This window comes from Somniosus microcephalus, chromosome 1, assembly GCF_052327205.1.
Source record: "Somniosus microcephalus isolate GS21.2 chromosome 1, FLI_Smic_1.0, whole genome shotgun sequence".
Lineage (NCBI taxonomy): Eukaryota > Metazoa > Chordata > Chondrichthyes > Squaliformes > Somniosidae > Somniosus > Somniosus microcephalus.
The window spans coordinates 399817724-399839117 of NC_140987.1; the positions used below are offsets into that span (position 1 = coordinate 399817724).

A 21394-nucleotide genomic window follows, 5' to 3' on the forward strand; every position below is an offset into this window, starting at 1 on the left:
TGATAGTTTCATTAAGGAACAGATTGTTGCGAAATTGAAACTACATGTCTTCCCATCGGACCAGGCAATTGCGATGGCTCAGTCATCACTTAATACCAGAATCTCCGGCTTTTGTGTTGTTGATATGACACTTCATGGTCGTATGTATCCCTCCACCCGACTTTCGGTGCTCAAGGACTTATGTAGTGATCTCCTCTTAGGGCTGGACTTCCAAAAACAGCATAAGAAACTCACCATTGAGTTTGGTGGATCCAAACCCGGACTTACTATTTCTAATATACCGTCTAAATTACCGTTTTGTGCATTGTCAGCAGCTTCACTTGATGAACCCTCATTATTTGCCAGTATTCCGCCTCGATGCAAACCAATAATAACGAAATCGCGGCACTTTAATCAGGAAGACCAATCTTTTATTGCGGCTGAAATCTCTCGACTTCTAGCAGAGGATATCATTGAACCATGTTCGTCGCCCTGGCGGGCTCAAGTCGTCATTGTCAAGAACCCTCTAAAACCTCACAAACAGCGACTATGCATCGATTATTCGCAAACCATCAATCAATATACCGACTTGGACGCCTACCCATTGCCACGCATTGATGATATGGTTAATAAACTGGCCGAATACAAAGTGTTCTCAACTTACGATTTAAAAAGTGCCTATCATCAGGTACCCTTGAAGGTCTCAGATAAGCAGTACACGGCCTTTGAGGCTAATGGACGGCTGTACCAATTTCGTCGCCTCCCATTCGGGGTTACTAATGGAGTGGCTGTCTTCCAACGGGCAATGGATGGCCTGGTTAAGCAGGAAAACCTAAGGGACACTTTTCCCTATCTTGATAACATTACCATTGCAGGTCACGATCAACAGGAACACGACGCCAACCTCCAAAAATTTCGGGATGCCCTCCATCGCCGTAATTTGACCCTGAATGAATCCAAATCTGTTGAGTCGCAACCGACCATCAACATCCTTGGCTACTGCGTAGGCAATGGTATCATTAAGCCAGACCCAGAAAGACTTCGCCCGCTCCAAGAGCTCCTGTCACCTAAGAATCCGGCTTCTTTACGTCGGGCTCTCGGTCTGTTTGCATACTACACTAAATGGATTCCTCATTTTTCGGACAAAATCCAACCCTTGCTGCATGCTAGATCATTTCCACTGGGAACAGCGGCTGTTGCAGCCTTTAACCTTCTCAAAAAACAGTTGGAGAAAGCGGCTCTTCACTCCATCGATGAGAATCTCCCTTTCATGGTTGAATGTGATGCCTCGGAGGTGGCGATCTCAGCTACTCTAAATCAGGAAGGTCGTCCTGTCGCATTTATGTCCAGGACCTTACAAGGTGCCGAGCTACATTATCCTCCGGTTGAGAAAGAAGCCACAGCCATCATAGAGGCAGTACGGAAGTGGAACCATTTTCTAGCTCGCCAGCACTTTACATTGATCACGGACCAACGATCAGTCGCCTTCATGCTCGATAATCGAAAACGAACCAAAATTAAGAATAATAAAATACAACTTTGGAGGATGGAACTGGCCTCTTTTGGTTATACCATTCTCTATCGGCCTGGCAAGGAGAATGTGGCCCCGGACACCCTCACACGGGCATTCTGCTCCACTATTTCATCCTCTACTCTCATGGATGTCCACAATGGATTGTGTCATCCTGGCGTTACGCGCATGCTACATTTCGTACGATCACGGAATCTCCCTTTTTCCACTGGAGATGTAAAGAAAATATGCTCAGAATGCCGGCTTTGTGCGGAATTAAAACCTCAGTTCTTCCGCCCCTCAGATGGTATACTCATACATGCAACCCAACCGATGCAACGACTTAGCATCGATTTTAAGGGCCCAGTGCCCTCTTCAACTCGGAACACATATTTGCTCACCATGATCGACGAATATTCACGTTTTCAGTTTGCCTTCCCCTGCTCCAATATGCTGGCGTCCACAGTAACCTGCTGCCTTGAGCAGGTATTTTCTCTCTGTGGCATGCCGGCTTATATTCACTCAGGTCGGGGTCCATCCTTTATGTCAAGGGAACTCAAGGACTACCTCTCAGAACGGGGAATTGCTACAAGCAAAACAACACCATACCATACCATCGGAAATGGGCAGGTAGAGAGGTATAACGGTATCATCTGGAATTCCGTACGTCTCGCTTTAAGATCTCGGGGCCTACCAGACCAGCAATGGGAAACAGTGCTTCCGGATGCATTGCACTCTATACGGTCCCTGCTTTCTACAGCCACAAATACTACACCTCATGAGCAGTTCTTTGGATTCCAGCGTCGCTCTTCTCATGGGACATCACTCCCGTCATGGCTAACTACTCCTGGACCTGTATTACTCCGAAGATACATTCGGACGTCTAAAAATGACCCTCTCATAGACGAGGTCGAACTAACCGATGCCAACCCCACCTATGCAAACATACGATATTCCGACGGCCGAGAATCTACCGTATCATTACGGGATCTGGCTCCCTGCCCACCAGGACCTAGTGGGACATCGGGTGATGGCATTTCACCAGGAAACTCTTGGGACCTATCGGGTACCCCTCTCCAGGATCCTGATCGGACACCAACTAGCTTGGTGCCGGTAGAACCCCGTACTCAAGGTTGCGACCCTCCCAGTACCGCGCATGAAAGTACTGATCCGCCACAGACCAGCTCTGCACCTCCCTCTGAACAGAGGCAGTCCGACTTTGAACCTATTGGGGCTCGTACTCGAAGCCATGATCTCCCCGACCCTTCACAGGGCAATCCAGGCCACACAGACTCTGACCCATGGCCAACCGCATGTAAGCGGACCAGTGACCCTCTACGACGGCAATCCAAACGGGTGCGACTCTTCCTTGTTCGGCAGCTGCGGACCAAAAGGTAGACCACAGCCTCCTAATCCTGCAGGAGGGAAGAATGTGATAATAATAATAACTTCCGGGAAGTTATGTCATCACTTCCTGTGAACTGTGAACTATGAACTATGAACTGTGTACATACCTCACTTCCTGTCATATGTCACTTCCTGTTGGACTGGTATAAATACTGGTCTGTTCAGTATTGTAAGAGGCTTCTACCAGAGGCATGGTAAAGACCTCTCTTGTATATAGTGTGTTTATAAGTTACTTAAAGCTTACTTTGAAGTTACTTGATGGTAAGACTCCTTTTTCTTACATCAATGTATGTACCTTTAAGGGGAGAACTACTTTTTACAGCTCCTGTATACTGTAGTACCGGCAGTGACTACACCTGTATATAAACCCTGAGTAGTGATCTGTACAGTCAGTTGCAGTTTGAACCCTCATTCAGTAAACACCTGTTGATCGTTCCCTGCAGTCTTTTGTCTGATTATTGAAGGACACAACATTAAGACACACGGATCTAACATTGGCGACGAGGTAGATTCGAACCTACCTGCAACTCTGCATCACCTCCCAGGGATTCGCTCCTGGAGAACAGTGGAAGGAGGTCGAGTCCAGAAGCACGGGCGTCGACCACGGGCAACCGCCCAGTCATCCAGCGGAGATTTGAGCATCGCAGGGGAGGCTGTCGAGAGCCAGGCTTGGCTTTCCAGTCACGGTGGTCCAGCGAAACGGGCTGGCAACAGGTACTGCGCAGACCCTTCCCGGACAGCGGCGGCTAGAGCCGACCGAGTGGCACAGAAAAAGGCCAAGCAGCGTCGACGGGGGAGAGAGAGAGGGCAGAGCGCACAGGGCGCAGCCGGTGTTCAGGACCGAGCGACGTCAACGGGGGAGAGAGACGAGAGAGAGCAGAGCGCAGCCGGTGTTCAAGGGCCGAGCAGCGTCAACGGGGGAGAGAGGCGCGCAGGAAAACGCGAGGCGCTGCCATTGCCACGAGAACCGCAGAGAGCGGCATTGGCAGCAGCACAGGAGCAGCGCACAAAACCCACAGGGCGTCGCCATTTGCCACGAGGACCGCCGAGAGTGGCGTTGGCAGCAGCGCGGGAGACGCCATTTTAAGCCGCAGCGGGGAAGAAAGGAAAGCGTGGGAGACGCCATTTTAAGCCGCAGCGGGGAAGAAAGGAAAGCACGGGAGACGCCATTTTAAGCCAGTCTAACCACACCCAAAAATGCCGAAGAGTGGCAGTATCACAGCGTTCGACAATGAAGTCGAAGATTGGACGACATATGTCGAACGCATAGAAGTATACTGCAAGGCGAATGAAGTGCCAGATGACAAGAAAGCGCTGGTATTGTTGAATTCAATGGGTGCAAAAACGTATGGCTTACTACGAAACCTAGTAACCTCAGAGAAGCCAGTAGAAAAGGATTTTGAAAACATAGTGTCAATCCTACAGGACCACTTAAACCCCACACCGCTGCTGATAGCAGAAAGATTTAAGTTTGACAAAAGGAACCAGCATAAAGATGAAAGTAATGCTGAGTATTTAACGGAACTGCGCAAGCTATCAAAACACTGCCAGTTTGGAACGGGACTAGCAGATGCTTTAAGGGACAAGTTTGTGTGTGGGCTTCAAAGTGAAGGAACCCAGAAACGGCTTCTATCAGAAAAGGATCTTATGCTGGACAAGGCTTTCAGCATGGCAGTATCACATGAAGCAACAGCACGGGGCGCTGCAGAGATACAACGGAGACCGCAAGAATATGGCACAAATGAAATGTCATACGGAACAGTGAAGTGCTATCGCTGCGGGAGAACAACACACGACCATAATGATTGCTGGTTCAAGGACAAAGTGTGCAGACAGTGTGGAAAAGTAGGACACATAGCAAGAGTCTGCAGGTCGGGAAAGAAAACCAGCAGCAAGAAATCTCCACAGGAGAAGTACAAGAAGGTACATAAGGTGACGGAGAGTAGTTCAGACGAACAGAAGAGTGATACAGACTCCTGAAGCAAGGAGCTGGGTTGTCTGAAACTACATAATGTGATCAAAACGGAGGATCACCAAACTATCTGGGTCACACTCAAGATAGCAGGAGTCCAAGTGAAAATGGAATTGGACACAGGATCAGCCCTAACAGTCATAAACCGAAGGGACTATAAGCGGCTATTCTCACATATACCCTTGAGAGATACAAAGATTGTCTTGAAGACGTACACGGGGCAAAAAGTCTACCCCAAAGGAAAAATAAGGGTGAACGTTATATATAACGGCAAGGAAACACCAAAAATGGACCTATATGTATTGCCAGATGGAGGACCACCACTACTAGGATGTGAATGGATCCGGAAGATACAGCTAGATTGGCATTCCATACAGGCACTGACTGGGGCTGACAAAAAGGATGACGACGTCACACCTGGGCGACTGCCAAAGATCCTAACTGATGCGAAAGAAGTGTTCCAGCAAGGACTCGGAACACTAATAGGCATGACAGCGATGATTAAAATTGAAGAAAACGCAAGCCCAAAATTTTTTAAGGCCTTATTCGATCCGCCCAGCCGTCGAAGCAGAGCTGGAGAGTCTGGAACGTTCAGGTGTACTGTCCAAGGTAGACTGGAGCGAGTGGGCTACACCCATCGTCCCTGTGATGAAAAAGTCGTTGAGCAGCACGCCTGGGGAACCAAGGAAGGTTCGCATCTGTGGGGACTTTAAGGTAACAGTGAACCTGGTCCTTCACACCGTACAATATCCACTTCCGCGGATTGAAGATATTTTCGCCTCGCTATCTGGAGGGAAACGCTTCACTAAGATTGATCTGGCCCAGGCATATCTGCAAATGGAGGTAGAAGAAGCATCAAAAAAATACCTCACAATCAACACCCATAAAGGTCTCTACCAATACAACCGGCTGGTATTTGGGGTAGCATCAGCTCCGGCTATTTGGCAGAGGGCAATGGAAAAAGTCCTGCAAGGGATCCCAGGGACCCAGTGTTATTTGGACGACATCCTGGTCACAGGCGAAAATGACAGTGATCACCTTGCCAACCTGGAGCAGGTGCTCACTAGATTGCAGGAATATGGGCTCCGAGCTAACCGCCCCAAATGCGAGTTTTTTAGAAAACAGATCTCGTATTGTGGCCACGTTATCGATAAAGAGAGGTTACATATGTCCCCAGAGAAGATTGAGGCAGTAGTCAAGGCTCCAGCACCAGAAAATGTGTCACAACTGAGGTCGTTCCTCGGGCTGGTAAACTACTACCACAAGTTCTTGCCAAATTTGTCTACAATACTACACCCACTGAACACCCTACTGCAAACTGGGGTGCCATGGAAGTGGAGTGACGAATGTAGATGAGCTTTCCAGAAGAGCAAAACACTAATCACATCGAAAGAGATATTGGCCCATTACAACCCGGCATTACCAATTCGGTTGGCATGTGATGCGTCACCCTACGGCATTGGAGCGGTGCTGTCGCACAAATTCTCGGACGGCTCAGAGAGGCCAATAGCCTTTGCGGCACGATCACTAACCTCAGCCGAGCGTATCTACACCCAGATTGACAGGGAGGCCCTCAGCCTAGTGTGGGGAGTGAAAAAGTTCAATCACTATCTGCACGGGCAGAAGTTCACCTTGCTGACTGACCACCAACCACTTGTCTCCATCTTTAATCCAAAGAAGGGCGTTCCGGTGATGACTGCGCAACGGCTACAAAGATGGTCCCTTTTTCTAGGGGCGCACCAATATGAAATTGAGTATAAGGGCACGAAACAGCATGGAAACGCTGATGGGCTATCACACCTGCCACTGCCTACTGCGGAGGAAGCACCAGCAGTGGATCCTGTCGAAATATTTCATTCGACTATAATTGAATGCTTGCCAGTAACTAACGCTGGTATAGAGAAGGAGACCCAAAATGACCCGACACTGTCTCGGGTATATGATTTGACGGTGAAGGGATGGCCAGCACATGGCGACTCACTGTTGCCAGCATTCTCATCCAGAAGAGAACAGCTGTCAGTATGCCAGGGGACCTTGATGTGTGGATCCCGAGTGGTAATTCCACCCAAGTTAAGGGAGAGAGTGCTCAATGAGCTTCACGAAGGTCATCTGGGAGGGGTGAAAATGAAAAGCCTTGCTAGGGCTTATGTGTGGTGGCCGGGGATCGATCAGCAAATCGAGGACCTGACAAAGCTGCTCAGGATGCCAGAAGGTCCAAAATGCACCACCACATGCCCCTCTACACCCATGGGAGTGGCCCTCATCTCCATGGCAACGGGTGCATATTGATTTTGCTGGTCCATTCATGGACTCAATGTTTTTAATAGCCGTGGATACGCACTCGATGGCCTGAGGTGATCAAAATGTCCTCCACCACCACGGAGAAAACTATTGCAGTCCTATGGACCATTTTTGCCAGGAACGGCTAGCCAGAGCAGATTTGCTCTGATAACGGACCACAGTTTGTGTCCGAAGAGTTTCGAAGATTTATGAAAAGGAATGGGGTAAGGCATTACACATCTGCCCCATATCATCCAGCCACAAATGGATTGGCTGAGAGGTTCGTACAAACCTTTAAGAAGGCAATAAAGGCTATGTACAATGACAACATTCCGCTGCAGCACAAGGTGGACAATTTCCTGTTCGCCTACCGGAATGCAACACATGCAGTCACCAACCAAGCCCCAGCCATGATGTTCTTTAACCGAAGGTTAAGATCTCGCCTGGATTTGCTCAGACCAAACGTACGAAGAGATGTTGAGAGTAAGCAATTCCAGCACATCCATGAGAAGCCAACAAGGAGCTTCAATGTAGGGCAACCAGTCTTGGCCCGCGACTACCGAACAGAAAAATGGCAGCCAGGAACAATATGCACACGGCAGGGCCCACTGATGTACACAGTGGACGTTGGGGAGAGCATCGTGAGACGCCATGCTGACCAGATCCTAGAATCACAGGAACAAGTCAACCCCATGCCTCGCCCATACGTACCTGGTGATGAACCCGATGTACAGGTAGCATCTACCCCAGAAACAGTAGCATCGGAAGCTGATGAACCAACCGACGACAGGGGGCCAGAATCGCCTCCGCACCAAGAGCAAGACACTCGGGAAAGGCGCTATCCAGAAAGGATCAGGAAGCCTCCCCAAAGACTGAATTTATAAATAGACTATTTTCAGCTAATGTTGCATGTTAAAAGTGTTAATTGTAATTAGTTGATATTTAATTGTTAAATGAGTGTTATGGTACTGTTAATCTAAAAGGGGAGGAATTGTAATGTATGTACCTTTAAGGGGAGAACTACTTTTTACAGCTCCTGTATACTGTAGTACCGGCAGTGACCACACCTGTATATAAACCCTGAGTAGTGATCTGTACAGTCAGTTGCAGTTTGAACCCTCATTCAGTAAACACCTGTTGATCGTTCCCTGCAGTCTTTTGTCTGATTATTGAAGGACACAACATTAAGATACACGGATCTAACAATACCTTCATTAACTCTTTATGGATTGTATTATCTTGCATGCACAGAGTTGAAGTTAAACATTGAACCAAGTGACTCTACAGATGACTCACTGTGAGAGACCAGTACCTACCCTTCAGAGAGCGAGTAAACACAAACCAAAAATGAAGCAAGCAAAATTCATGAATGTCTACCGAATCTTGTATGTCAGATTACACTTTCAAGATCAGTTATCTTTCTTGACATGTCATTTCCATGGTCCCAGGCAGAAGACCTGCCCCATTGGACATGCCGTTCAATCAGACAGTCTATGCCAATGTATCTAAACCGTAAACAGGAAGTCATACCTACAATAATATCTGTATATTTGTGCTGTCTGTGCATGTAGCTGTGGGTGTATTGCAGTCTGTGCATATGTGAGAGACAATTCTGAATGTGCATAATGCTTTTGCTGTCTTGTAGAACTACGGAACTGTGATGAGTTGCATACTATCTTGAGGTTGGTGTTGAAAGCTGGAAACCACATGAATGCAGTAAGTATTTTGAACTGAGTAAATCTAATACACAGAATTCATGATCATCTTTTGCTTTAATTTGCTCACTGCCAAAAATGCTAGGTCTGTTTTATTAAAGAAACAATGCTACTGTATTGGACAATTTCCAGACAGATTCAATTGCTGGAACAGACGAGAACAGCCTGCACTAAATCTCAATTGCTGTGTGCTTCACTGTAAAGTGTGACTGAAACAGACATTCCATCTGCTTTTTTTAAATTGCAAAATCACCATCAAGTGCAGGACATCACAAAGGTTGAAAAATTGAGGGAAATCAAGCAGACATTGGTCCAGAATTTGCGGTGGATAATAGCGGCGAACGAACAGCGTTCACTGTTATTAGCCCTTTGAAACTGAATGCAACTTCAGGATTTAGCGCATGCGCATCCTAACACAGCAATCCTGATGTTGCAGTCAGTTATTCACTGCTCCGACACTGGCTGTGCTGTGGACCCCATTTCCCCATAGCTAGTAATCAGTTTAATCAGGGAAATCAGTAAAACTGACAAAAACCTCAGCTTTTCTGTGGTCATATCACTGTTAAATACCCCATTAAAAGTTGGATTAGGTGCAACTGGGATTTTAACAGCGTATTGACTGTTAAATAAATGTTAAAAACTAATTTTAATTTTGTGGCGTGTCAAATTTCCCCATTTTAATAAAAATTACAATTTTTAAGAAACTATAAAAAACATTTTTTATATTTTTTAAAGTTTGTTCATATTTATTTCAGGTTTACCTTTCCCCCATGCGAGAGCCCCATCTTTGTGGGAAGCTATCTTCGGAGCCAGCGGCAAACGCCTTTGCTTCACTGACCACAAATTACAGGCCATAATAGCTGAAAATTACTGTGGAGTAAATTGTGGGTTACTAAAAAAATTGGAGAGGTCACCAGTTTACTCAGAACGTTGCTGTTTTCAGTCTGTGTATAAAATCAGGACTATGTCTGCCACACAGTAGGCAGCCAATGAAAAGTGCTCTTAATCAGCTGTGAAATACAATTTGGAAGCAGTTAAGCACCTTAAATAGTACTGGGAAAGGCAGATGTTTACGCAGCAAAATTGCGAATGATTGGGCGTTACAGAGTGAGGAAACCCAAGTTTTCAGGGCAGAAGCTGCAAGCATACTGAAAGGAGTCACTGAGAGGAGGCACACAATTTATAGAACTGATGCCCATCCCTCCCGCACCCAAAAGTGTTTGGTGCATCAGACATGGGAGGAGATGACTGAAAGAAGTTTATACTAGTCCTAGATATAGCTGACCACATGCAGAGCCTTTGCAATGCACAGCCTAAAGTGGTTTAGGGCTTCCAGATCCCAAAGTCTTCAAGATCAACACTGTTGCATATTTCACAACTTTGCCATCAAAAGAGGATAAGCATATGTTAGATGGAAGAGTTTCCCACCTGCAGCCAAGGACAGTGTAAAACAAAGATGAGAAGCCAAAAGAGATTCTGCATTTTTGCAGGCAGCAAGTGCCATATGACAGCGCCTCATTGCTAACACCTTCACCTCAGTGCCCACCCAATGCAGGAATAGTCCTCTCCACGTGTACACAATGCAGTGGCCAAATGCACACTTTGCACTGATTCAGCTACCATGCATTCTATTTCAACAGAAAATGCTGGAAATACTCAGCAGGCCAGGCAGCATCCGTGGAGAGAGAAACAGGGTTAACGTTTCAGGTCTGGGACCCTTCATCAGAACTGGAAAAAGCTGGAAATGTAACAGATATTAAGCAGGTGCAGAGGCGGGGGGTGCGGGGGCGGGGGGGGTGGTTAGGAGGGGAGGAAGGAATTGAAAGAACATGCTGTGAAAATGTTGCAAATGGGAATGACAAAATCATACTGCATGAAAAATGGGGGCAGGGATTATTATCTGAAATTGTTGAACTCTACGTTGAGTCCGGCAGGCTGCAAAGTGCCCAATCGAAAGATGAGGTGCTGTTCCTCGAGCTTACGTTGAACTTCATTAGAACAATGTAATAGGCCGAGGACAGAGAGATCAGAGTGGGAGTGAAGTGGAGAATTAAAGTGACAGGCGACCGGAAGCTCGGGGTCACCCTTACGGGCTGAACAGAGATGTTCCGCAAAGCGGTCGCCCAATCTGCTTTGCGGAACACCTCTGTTCAGTCCGTAAGGGTGACCCCCGAGCTTCCAGTCGCCTGTCACTTTAACTCTCCACTTCACTCCCACTCTGATCTCTCAACGTAAGCTCGAGTAACAGCACCTCATCTTTCGATTGGGCACTTTGCAGCCTGCCGGACTCAACGTAGAGTTCAACAATTTCAGATAATAATCCCTGCCCCCATTTTTCATGCAGTATGATTTTGCCATTCCCATTTGCAACATTTTCACAGCATGTTCTTTCAATTCTGTTGTGTTTGTACTGCTATACACAACTGCATAAAATAATAAAGCAGCAGAGACTGAGAGTAACTTCAAGTGATCTTTACTGGTTAACTGGAACTTCGGCACTGACTATACAAATCGATACGCGTCTGTTATATACGCTTGCAACTAAGGATGTACATCCGCAAAACAAAGTAGTCCCTTCAATGTTGTATACATTACACTTCCTCCCCCTTTAGTTTAATAGTATATTAATGCAAAATTTCTATAATTAACATACAGAGCCTGTCTTTACAGTAACCTTTTGGTTTTCTTAAAAGTAACAAAATTCAAATTCCAACATAACATTTTATTTTGTCAACAGCCCTTTTACAAGTCAAGTCTCTGGGGAGGCCTCCTCTGCCTCTCTGGGTAACGTCTCTCCAGACTCTTTTGCTTTGGGGAATGAGACTGTACAGGTACAGTTGCATCAGGTGAGCTATCAGCACAGGTAGAGCTCTCAGCTGTGGATGAGGCTGGTGCTGATGCTGATGAATCAGGAGTGTCTGTTTCCATGTCAGGTGAGTCTGGGCGAGGTATAGGGGTGTTTTCCACCTGAACATCCAGAATTTGGTCCACATGATGTCTCAAAACTTCCTCTCCCACATCCACAGTATACATCAGTGGTCCCTCTCTTGTGGATATTGTACCTGGTTGCCACTTTTCCGTCCGGAAATCACGAGCAAGAACTGACTGTCCCACACTGAAGCTTCTTGTTGGCTTAGCATTCAAATGTTTGAACTGTTTGTTCTCTACATCACGATGTACATTCGGTTTAAGAAGGTCCATGCGAGATCTCAGGTTCCTGTTCAGAAACATCATCGCTGGAGTCTGATTAGTGGCTGCGTGTACTGCGTTCCGATAAGCAAAGAGGAAATTGTCTATCTTGTGTTGCAGTGGCAGATTCTCGCTGTACATTGCTTTGATGGCCTTCTTGAAAGTCTGGATGAATCTTTCTGCCAAGCCATTTGTAGCTGGATGGTACGGGGCAGATGTGTAGTGCTTGATTCCATTTTTCCTCATGAAACCTTGGAATTCGTCAGAGACAAATTGTCCTCCATTGTCTGTGCAGATTTGTTCCGGTAGGCCATTTCTAGCGAACATGGTCCTCAGAACTGAAATGGTCTTTTCAGATGTGGTTAATTTCATTTTAATGACCTCGGGCCATTTGGAATGTGCATCGACTGCAATCAAGAACATGGAGTCCATGAACAGTCCAGCAAAGTCGATGTGCACACGTTGCCATGGTGATGAGGGCCATTCCCATGGATGGAGAGGGGCTTGTGGTGGTGCGTTCTGGACCTTTTGACATCCTGAGCAGCTCTTTGTCAGGTCCTCAATCTGTTTGTCAATTCCCGGCCACCACACATATCCACGGGCAAGGCTTTTCATCTTTACCGTACCTAAGTGGCCATCATGCAGTTCATCTAGCACTCGGTTACGAAACTTGGGAGGAATCACAACTCGTGAGCCGCACATCAGTGTTCCCCGACACACTGATAACTGCTCCCTCCTAGCTGAGAATGCTGGAAACAATGAGTCACCATGCGCTGGCCATCCCTTCACAGTGCTGTCATAAACTTTTGACAATGTAGGGTCATTGCGTGTTTCTCTTTCAATGAGGGAGTTTATCACTGGTAGCTGCTCAACTATTGTTGTGTGAAATACCTCTGCTGAGTCAACTGTTGTAGTTCTCTCTGAGGTCGGCAGTGGTAAACGTGACAAACCATCGGCGTTGCCATGTTGCTTGGTCCCCTTGTATTCAATGTCATACAGGTGAGCCCCTAGGAAGAGTGACCATCGCTGCAGCCGTTGTGCCGTCATCACTGGAACCAAGGTCATCCTTGGGTTGAAGATTGAAACGAGAGGCTGGTGGTCAGTTAACAGTGTAAACTGTTGACCATACAAGTAGTGGTTGAATTTCTTGACTCCCCACACAAGGCTGAGGGCTTCTCGGTCAATCTGTGCATAATTGCGTTCAGCTGTAGTCAATGATCTTGAGGCAAAGGCTATTGGTCTTTCTGAGCCGTCTGGGAACTTATGTGACAACACGGCACCAATGCCATGGGGTGAAGCATCACATGCCAGTCGAATAGGTAAGGATGGGTCAAAGTGAGCTAGCACCTCTTCTGAAGTAATGAGTCTTTTACTCTCTTGAAAAGCTTGTTCACAGCTGTCACTCCACTTCCATTGTGACCCTGTCTGTAGCAGTGCATTTAGTGGATGTAACACTGTGGATAGGTTGGGCAAGAACTTGTGATAGTAGTTCACCAGTCCAAGATATGATCTCAACTGAGACACATTTTCAGGTGTTGGTGCATTAATCACAGCTTCAATCTTGTCTGGAGACTTGTGTAAACCGTCCTTGTCAATCACATGTCCACAGTATGAGATTTCCTTTTTGAAAAACTCACACTTGTCTCGGTTCGCTCGGAGCCCATACTCCCGTGACCTGATGAGCACCTGTTCGAGGTTGGAAAGGTGGTCATTGTCATTCTTGCCAGTAATGATGATGTCATCAAGATAACACTGAGTACCTGGGATCCCCTGCAGGACTTGGTCCATTGCCCTTTGTCAGATTGCAGGAGCTGATGCTATTCCGAATACCAGCCGATTGTACTGGTAAAGGCCTTTGTGTGTATTTATTGTCAGGTACTTCTTTGATGCGTCATCAATTTCCATTTGGAGATAGGCCTGGGCCAAGTCAATCTTTGTGAAGCGTTCCCCTCTTGACAGGGAAGCAAAGATGTCCTCAATGCGAGGCAATGGGTACTGTACTGTGTGGAGGACTGGGTTAACAGTCACTTTAAAGTCTCCGCAGATGCGCACTTTTCTTGGCTTTCCTGGTTTAGTGCTGGAGGTTTTCTTCATCACTGGAACTATAGGTGTGACCCATTCACTCCAATCCACCTTGGACAGGACCCCTAACTGCTCCAAGTTCTCCAGCTCTGCTTCTACTGAAGGGCGAATTGCATAAGGCACTGGTCTGGCCTTATGGAACTTTGGATTTGCGTTCTCCTCAATCTTAATTTTTGCTTTCATGCCCTTAAGTGTTCCTATTCCCTTCTTGAACACTTCCTGAGAGTCAGAGAGTATTTGTGACAGTCTCACAGGAGTGGTGTTACTGTCCTCCTTTGCTGACACAAACAGTGCTTGGATGGTGTGCCAATCCAACTGTATTTTCCTGAGCCATTCGCGTCCCAGCAATGGTGGTCCTCCATTTTCCACTACATAAAGGTTCAATTGCGGTATTTTTTTTTCTTTGTGTGTCACTGTCACTTTTATTTTACCTTTGGAGCACACTCTTTGTCCTGTGTATGTCTTTAACAATACTTTAGTTGGCCTTAGCGGTATGTGTGAAAACAGTCGTTTGTAGTCATGTACAGAGATCACTGTTAAAACTGAGCCTGTGTCCAACTCCATTTTCAGCCTAACTCCTGCCACTTCTGGAGTAACCCATATTATTCTGTGATCCCCTGTCTCTTTCACACTGTGTAGTTTTAGACAAGCCAGATCCTCTTCCTCTGAGTCTGTGTCACTTTTTTCTTTATCCGAACTGTCTCCAGTGACGTAGTGTACCTTCTTGTATCTATCTTTGAAAGGTTTCTTGTTTTCAGTCACTTGATGTACCTTTTTGTTACTCTGTATTGTATCAGTTTTCTGCTTATTTGCTTTGCAGACCCTTTCAATGTGCCCTCGTCTGCCACATTGTCTGCAATCTTTATCTTTAAACCAACAGTCATTGTGGTCATGTGACATTTTGCCACAGCAATAGCACTTCTTTTCTTGTTTCAGTGACATTTTATTAGTTGAATATTCCAGGGATTTTTGTTGAATTTCTAAAGCGCCACGTGCTGCTGCTTCCATTGATATTGCAATACTCAGAGCCTTCTCCAATGTGAGGTCTTTTTCAGACAGGAGCTTCTTTTGTGTGCTTTCACTTTGCATGCCACACACAAATCTGTCCCTCAATGCGTCTGATAAGCCCACTCCAAATTGGCAATGTTCTGATAATTTGTGCAACTTTGCCAAATATTCAGAAATGCTTTCATTTTTGCTCTGGTTCCGTTTATGGAATTTAAATCTTTCAGCTATGAGCAGTGGTTTCGGCCTTAAATGGTCTTGGAGTGTGTCCACTATTTGTTTGAATGTTTTGTTTGCTGGCTTTTCAGGGGTTAATAAACTACGTAGCAGCCCGTATGTCTTTGCGCCCATAACACTCAGCAAAACAGTGGCTTTCTTTTCTACCTCCACTCCGTTAGCCTCACAGTACAACTCCACTCTTTCAATGTAAGTTGCCCAGTCTTCAATGCTGCTATCAAATGCTGCAATCATGCCAATCATCGCCATTTTTTTTTTCCAAACCCGTTTTTCTTTCTTTACTAGTTAGCTAGCGGCATGCAAGTTCTATGCACTTTTCACTTGACTTACGTATCCCCTGCCTAGCTTAGCAAGCGTACTCCGTTTTCTCTGCCTTCTTGCTCCTTTCTTCCAAATTTCGGTGTCCTCTGGATGCGATGCCAGAATAGGAAGACGTAGGTTCATAATTCTCGTCGCCAATTTGTTGTGTTTGTACCGCTATACACAACTACATAAAATAATAAAGCAGCAGAGACCAAGAGTAACTTCAAGCGATCTTTACTGGTTAACTGGAACTTCGGCACTGACTATACAAATCGATACGCGTCTGTTATATACGCTTGCAACTAAGGATGTACATCCGCAAAACAAAGTAGTCCCTTCAATGTTGTATACATTACAAATTCCTTCCTCCCCTCCTAACCCCCCACCCCGTCTCTGCACCTGCTTAATATCTGTTACATTTCCAGCTTTTTCCAGTTCTGATGAAGGGCCCCAGACCTGAAACGTTAACCCTGTTTCTCTCTCCACGGATGCTGCCTGGCCTGCTGAGTATTTCCAGCATTTTCTGTTATTATTTCAGATTTCCAGCATCCGCAGTATTTTGCTATTATATGCATTCTATTTCTTTGATCTGCTATTACCGTATTCTGTATCTTCCCAAGAAAACTCTCTTGACACAGCTGAAATAAAGTGCAATCAAAATTAATACCTTAGAAATGATTTTGTATGTGTTTGGTTTGCTGTGACAGTGTTTCCCATTGGTGACTGCGTATGTTTAGGGTGCATACTTCTAGATGTTCCTCCACTGGCAGGGGATGTGTGGTGCCTGGCTGCTGTGTGCCAACATGAGTCTCTTGGGATTGAGGTAACACGCTGCCTCTTTGTGCAGGGTCATCTGCAATTAGTTCTGCCACATCTGCTGCTGTAGAAACTGACTGCTTCTGCTAGCATTCTGGCATATTTATTATCATTTGTGGGGGAATGTTGGATGTAGCACTGGATGTGCCACCACTGCATGAAGCACCAGCCTCCTCATTCTTAACTACTTCAGCTATGTCTTTGTTGCTGGGCACTGCCTTAGTATATCAATTGACATTTGTGTGAGGAGATTACTAGGTAAGAATGAGGGCAAAGAAGCCCTTGCATAATTCCTTTCTTCTGTTCTCCCAGCGTGTGGAAACCAGACAAAAGAGCCTTTTGGACATTGGAACACAAGGCCTCTATAGTATATGAGATTTCATGAGTTACTAACTTAAGACCACCATCCCTAGGGCTCCACTGCAAATGACCCTGGAGTTGCCATGCACTGTTCAGTAGTTCTGTTATGCTCGAGTGCACAGATGCGGGCATTGAACACTTTCACAGTAACCATCATCAGACTATATAAAACAGTGGTACTCAGATAGCATACATTTTTTAAATGCAGCTTCCATGAGGTCTGGGATACCTGAGTAGAGGGAGAAAGAATAACAAGAAAACTTTAGGAAGGCCTCCAGTTTCATCATGACACATTCCTTCTATGTTCTCAAACAAAACCATGTCCATCTTATATTCACTGCCCAGGCACGCACAAGGAAAAATGGGATGCTCACTTGGGCGAGCTGCCTGTGGAGGCACAACAGGCACTGGCAGTTCATTTAAATTATTGAAAATGTTGCCTCAGGCCTACCAATTAGGGGGAAAATGGGCCCAGACGAACTTCTACCTGCCTCGAAAGAAATAAGGTTTAATGATTTAACCATTGCACTGCAAGAGTACATTAAATGCACTATATAAATGCAAGTTGTTGCTGTTGCTGTTGAAAAGCAATGAAGTTTGCATGCATTGAAAGTGTCAAGAAGAAAGTTAATGAATATAGAGCAAATCATCAACAAAGGAGGACATATGGGTGGTTGATAAAATGAAGATCATTGATATGAGGGTGGAACAGAGTGGGAAAGTTGCACCAAATTTTAACACAATGTTTTTTGTATTTTTAGTTTGTACCTCCAGATACAGTATGGTTGCTCTTCACTTTCACCAAGGGCAGTAAATTAATGGTTGTGAATCAGCTGCCTGTAATGCATCCTGCCCGATTGCCAGTTCCAGTGAAGTCAATGGAAAGGAATATCAGACGGGGCATATAAGAACATAATAGGAGCAGGAGTAGGCCATTTGGCCCCTCAAGCCTGCTGCGCCATTTAATAAGATCACAGCTGATCTGATCTTGACCTCAACTCCATTTTCCCGCCTGCTCCCCATAACCCTTGACTCCCCTGTAGCTCAAATATCTGTCTATCTCTTCCTTGAATATATTCAATGACCCAGCCTCCACAGCTCTCTGGAGTAGAGAATTTCAAAGATTCATGACCTTCTGAGAGAAGAAATTCCTCCTCATCTCCGTTTTAAATGGGCAACTCCTTATTCTGAAACTGTGTCCCCTAGTTCTAGATTCTCCCACGAGGGGAAACATCCTCCCTGCATCCACCCTGTCAAGCCCCCTCAAAATCTTATATGTTTCAATAAGATCACTTCTCATTCTTCTAAACTCCAATGAGTATAGGCCCAACCTGCTCAACCTTTCTTCATAAGATAACCCCTTATCTCAAGAATCAACCTAGTGAACCTTCTCTGAACTGCCTCCAATGCAAGTATATCCCTCCTTAAATAAGGAGATCAAAACTGCACGCAGTACACCAGTGCCCTGTACAGTTGTAGCAAGACTTTGCTACTTTTATACTCCATCCCCCTTGCAATAAGGGCCAACATTCCATTTGCCTTCCTAATTACTTGCTGTACCTGCATGTTAACGTTTTGTGTTTCATGTACAAGGACCCCCAGATCCCTCTGTACCGCAGCATTCTGTAGTCTCTCTCCATTTAAATAATAATTTGCTTTTTTATTCTTTCTACCAAAGTGGATAACCTCACATTTTCCCACATTATACTCCATCTGCCAAATTTTTGCCCACTCACTTAACCTATCTATATCCCTTTGCAGACTCTTTGACCGCGATTTTTCCTATCGCTGCGGCTTGGGGGCGGGACAGCTGCCTTCCAGGTCCAAGTCCCGCCCCCAACGACATCAGACACACAGGTGCGATTTTGCATCAATTGGCCTTGTTAAGACCGGGCTTGCCAGCCAATTAAGAGGAAGCCGGTGTCAGATGACATCAGTTGATGACGCGTCATCTGCCAGTTTTCTAAAAGGGGCCACGCACAATTTTTTTTGACAGCTGATTTTTCAGTGTTTGACAGCATTGAGGTGCTGCAAACACTGACAATCACTGTACAAAGGTGAGCCCTTGCACCTAGGCTCTCCAGTGACTCCCTCCTTAGGCTAGAACAAATGGCAGCTGCAGATGAGGTTACAGAAGTGATCTATCACTGGTGAGAGAGGTTCTCCCAATGAGGTGGGACTACACACACAATCCAAAACTTGTCACCTACATAAAAGTCTAAATGTGTTAAAAATGATTTTCCCAACATTTTCTTACCTCTGAAACTCACCGGTGTACCATTGGATCCTTCACACCACTTCTGCAGCTGTCATCAATGCAGAAACATTACAGCACACCATACTTACCTGGCATGGTGTCCAGACATCGGGAAGCCCGCAGTAGACCTGTCAAAATTGCAAAAAGCCTCTTAACTGCCTGTTAACAACCTGTTAACAAGCAGTTAAGTGCCTATAATCCTCTTCCCGCCGCTAGGTGTCGGGTCCATGCGCAAACTGGGGACCCGACACCGGGAAGATTGTTTGGAGGCGGCTTGACAGTGGGATTCCGACCTGCTGTCAATCTTAGCGATTTTGCCGAATGTCCCGCCTCCAAACCCGCCCCTGAGCGCCAGCAAAATTCCAGCCTTTGTGTCCTCTTCACAACTTGCTTTCTCTTCTATCTTTGTATCGTCAGCAAATTTAGCCACAGTACACTCGGTCCCTTCATCCAAGTCATTAATATAGATTGCAAGTAGTTCAGCCCCCAGCACTGATCCCTGTGGCACACCACTAGTTACAGTTTGCCAACCACATTTATCCCAACTCTCTGTTTTCTGTTAGTTAGCCAATCTTCTATCAATGCTAGTATATTACCCTCAACACCGTGAGCTCTTATATTGTGCAGTAACCTTTTATGCGGCACCTTATCGAATGCCTTCTGGAAATCCAAATACACTACATCTACTGGTTCCCCTTTATTCACCATGCTCGTTACATCCTCAAAGAACTCTCGTAAATTTGTCAAACACGATTTCCCTTTCATAACACCATGTTGACGCTGCTTGATTGTATTATAATTTTCTAAATGTCCTGCTATTACTTCCTTAATAATGGATTCCAGCATTTTCCCAATGACAGATGTTAGGCTACCTGGGCTATAGTTTCCTGCTTTCTGTCTCCCTCCTTTCCTGAATAGGAGAGTTACATTTGCGGTTTTCCAATCTGTTGGGACCTCTCCAGAATCCAGGGAATTTTGGTAGATTACAACCAACGCATCCAGTATCTCTGCAGCCACTTCTTTTAAGACCCTAGGATGCAGGCCATCAGGTCCAGGGGACTTGTCAGCCTTTAGTCCCATTAGTTTGCCTAGTACTTTTTCTCTCGTGATAGTGATTGTTTTAAATTCCTCCTTCCCTATCGCCCCTATACAATGGCAGCCAATCCACAACCAGCGGTTTACCATCCCTGCTGAAAGTGAAAATTACCCAGAGTCAGTAATGCATTGAGGTTTTGCTGCTAATCATGTTTTTGTTAATAAATATTATGACCTACCTTGCCATATGTTACCATAATAATATCCCCTTTTAAAGCAAAGATAGGAAAGCTATGTGTGAAATACCTTATTGCAACTATTACAATTACACAAGCATGTAACACATCTCTGGACAACCATGCAAATTTATTTATTATTCCATTTGCAGGGAAGATATTCAGGAAATGCTGCAGGATTTCGTATTGCATCACTGTTGAAGCTCGCTGACATAAAAGCAAATAAACCTGGCATGAACCTGATGCATTTTGTGGTCATGGTGAGCATTTTGAACACAAAGCAAAGCACTGCCATGAGATCTGTCTCCGGACCCCAAGAAAGAAAATAACACTTTGGGCAGTAAAATTCATTGTGATGGGTTTACTGCATTTTGTAGTATGGATTTAACACAGTAGCAAATGCTTTATGACTGTGTCAGCTATGGCTCAGGGGTAGCACTTTCACCTCCAAGTCAGAAGGTTGATGGGTTCAAGTCCCACTCCAGAGGCTTGAGCGCATAATCGAGGCTGACACTTCAGTGCTGTACTGTTAGAGGTGCAGTCTTTCAGATGAGACGTTAAACTGAGGCCCTGTCTGCTTTCTCAGGAGGATGTAAAAGATCCCACGGCAGTACTTGAAAAAGAGCAGGGGAGTTCTCCCTATGTCCTGGCCAACAATTATTCCTCATTCAACACCTAAAACAGATGATTGAGTCAATAATTTCATTGCTGTATGTGGGAAATTGCCAGGCGCAAATTGCCGTGTTTCCTATATTACAATAGTGACTACACTTCAAAAATACTTCATTGGTTGTAAAGCGCTCTGGGAGGTCCTGAAATTGTGAAAGGCACTACATAAATGCAAATCTTTCTTTCTAATAGAGTACAAATGTCAATTATTAGGGGGCATATTACATTATGTCTGCCATTTTCTAACTAGATAAGAAGACTTATAAATATTATAAGTCACGAGTTTGGTTTTATTACTGGCAACAAATTTAAGTTAATACATTTATATTACACTGGTGGACC

General features: G+C 45.4%; 1 protein-coding gene across 1 annotated transcript in view; it reads left to right on the forward strand.

The window, feature by feature from the left end:
• Positions 1-21394, forward strand: part of fhdc2 (FH2 domain containing 2) — an 89126-nt gene that overhangs the window by 53627 nt on the left and 14105 nt on the right. Inside the window, exons 7-8 of the mRNA XM_085997961.1 lie at positions 8794-8864; positions 20536-20643. Of these exons, the coding sequence (XP_085854087.1) occupies positions 8794-8864; positions 20536-20643 (179 nt within the window). The remainder of the gene's footprint in view (positions 1-8793; positions 8865-20535; positions 20644-21394) is intronic.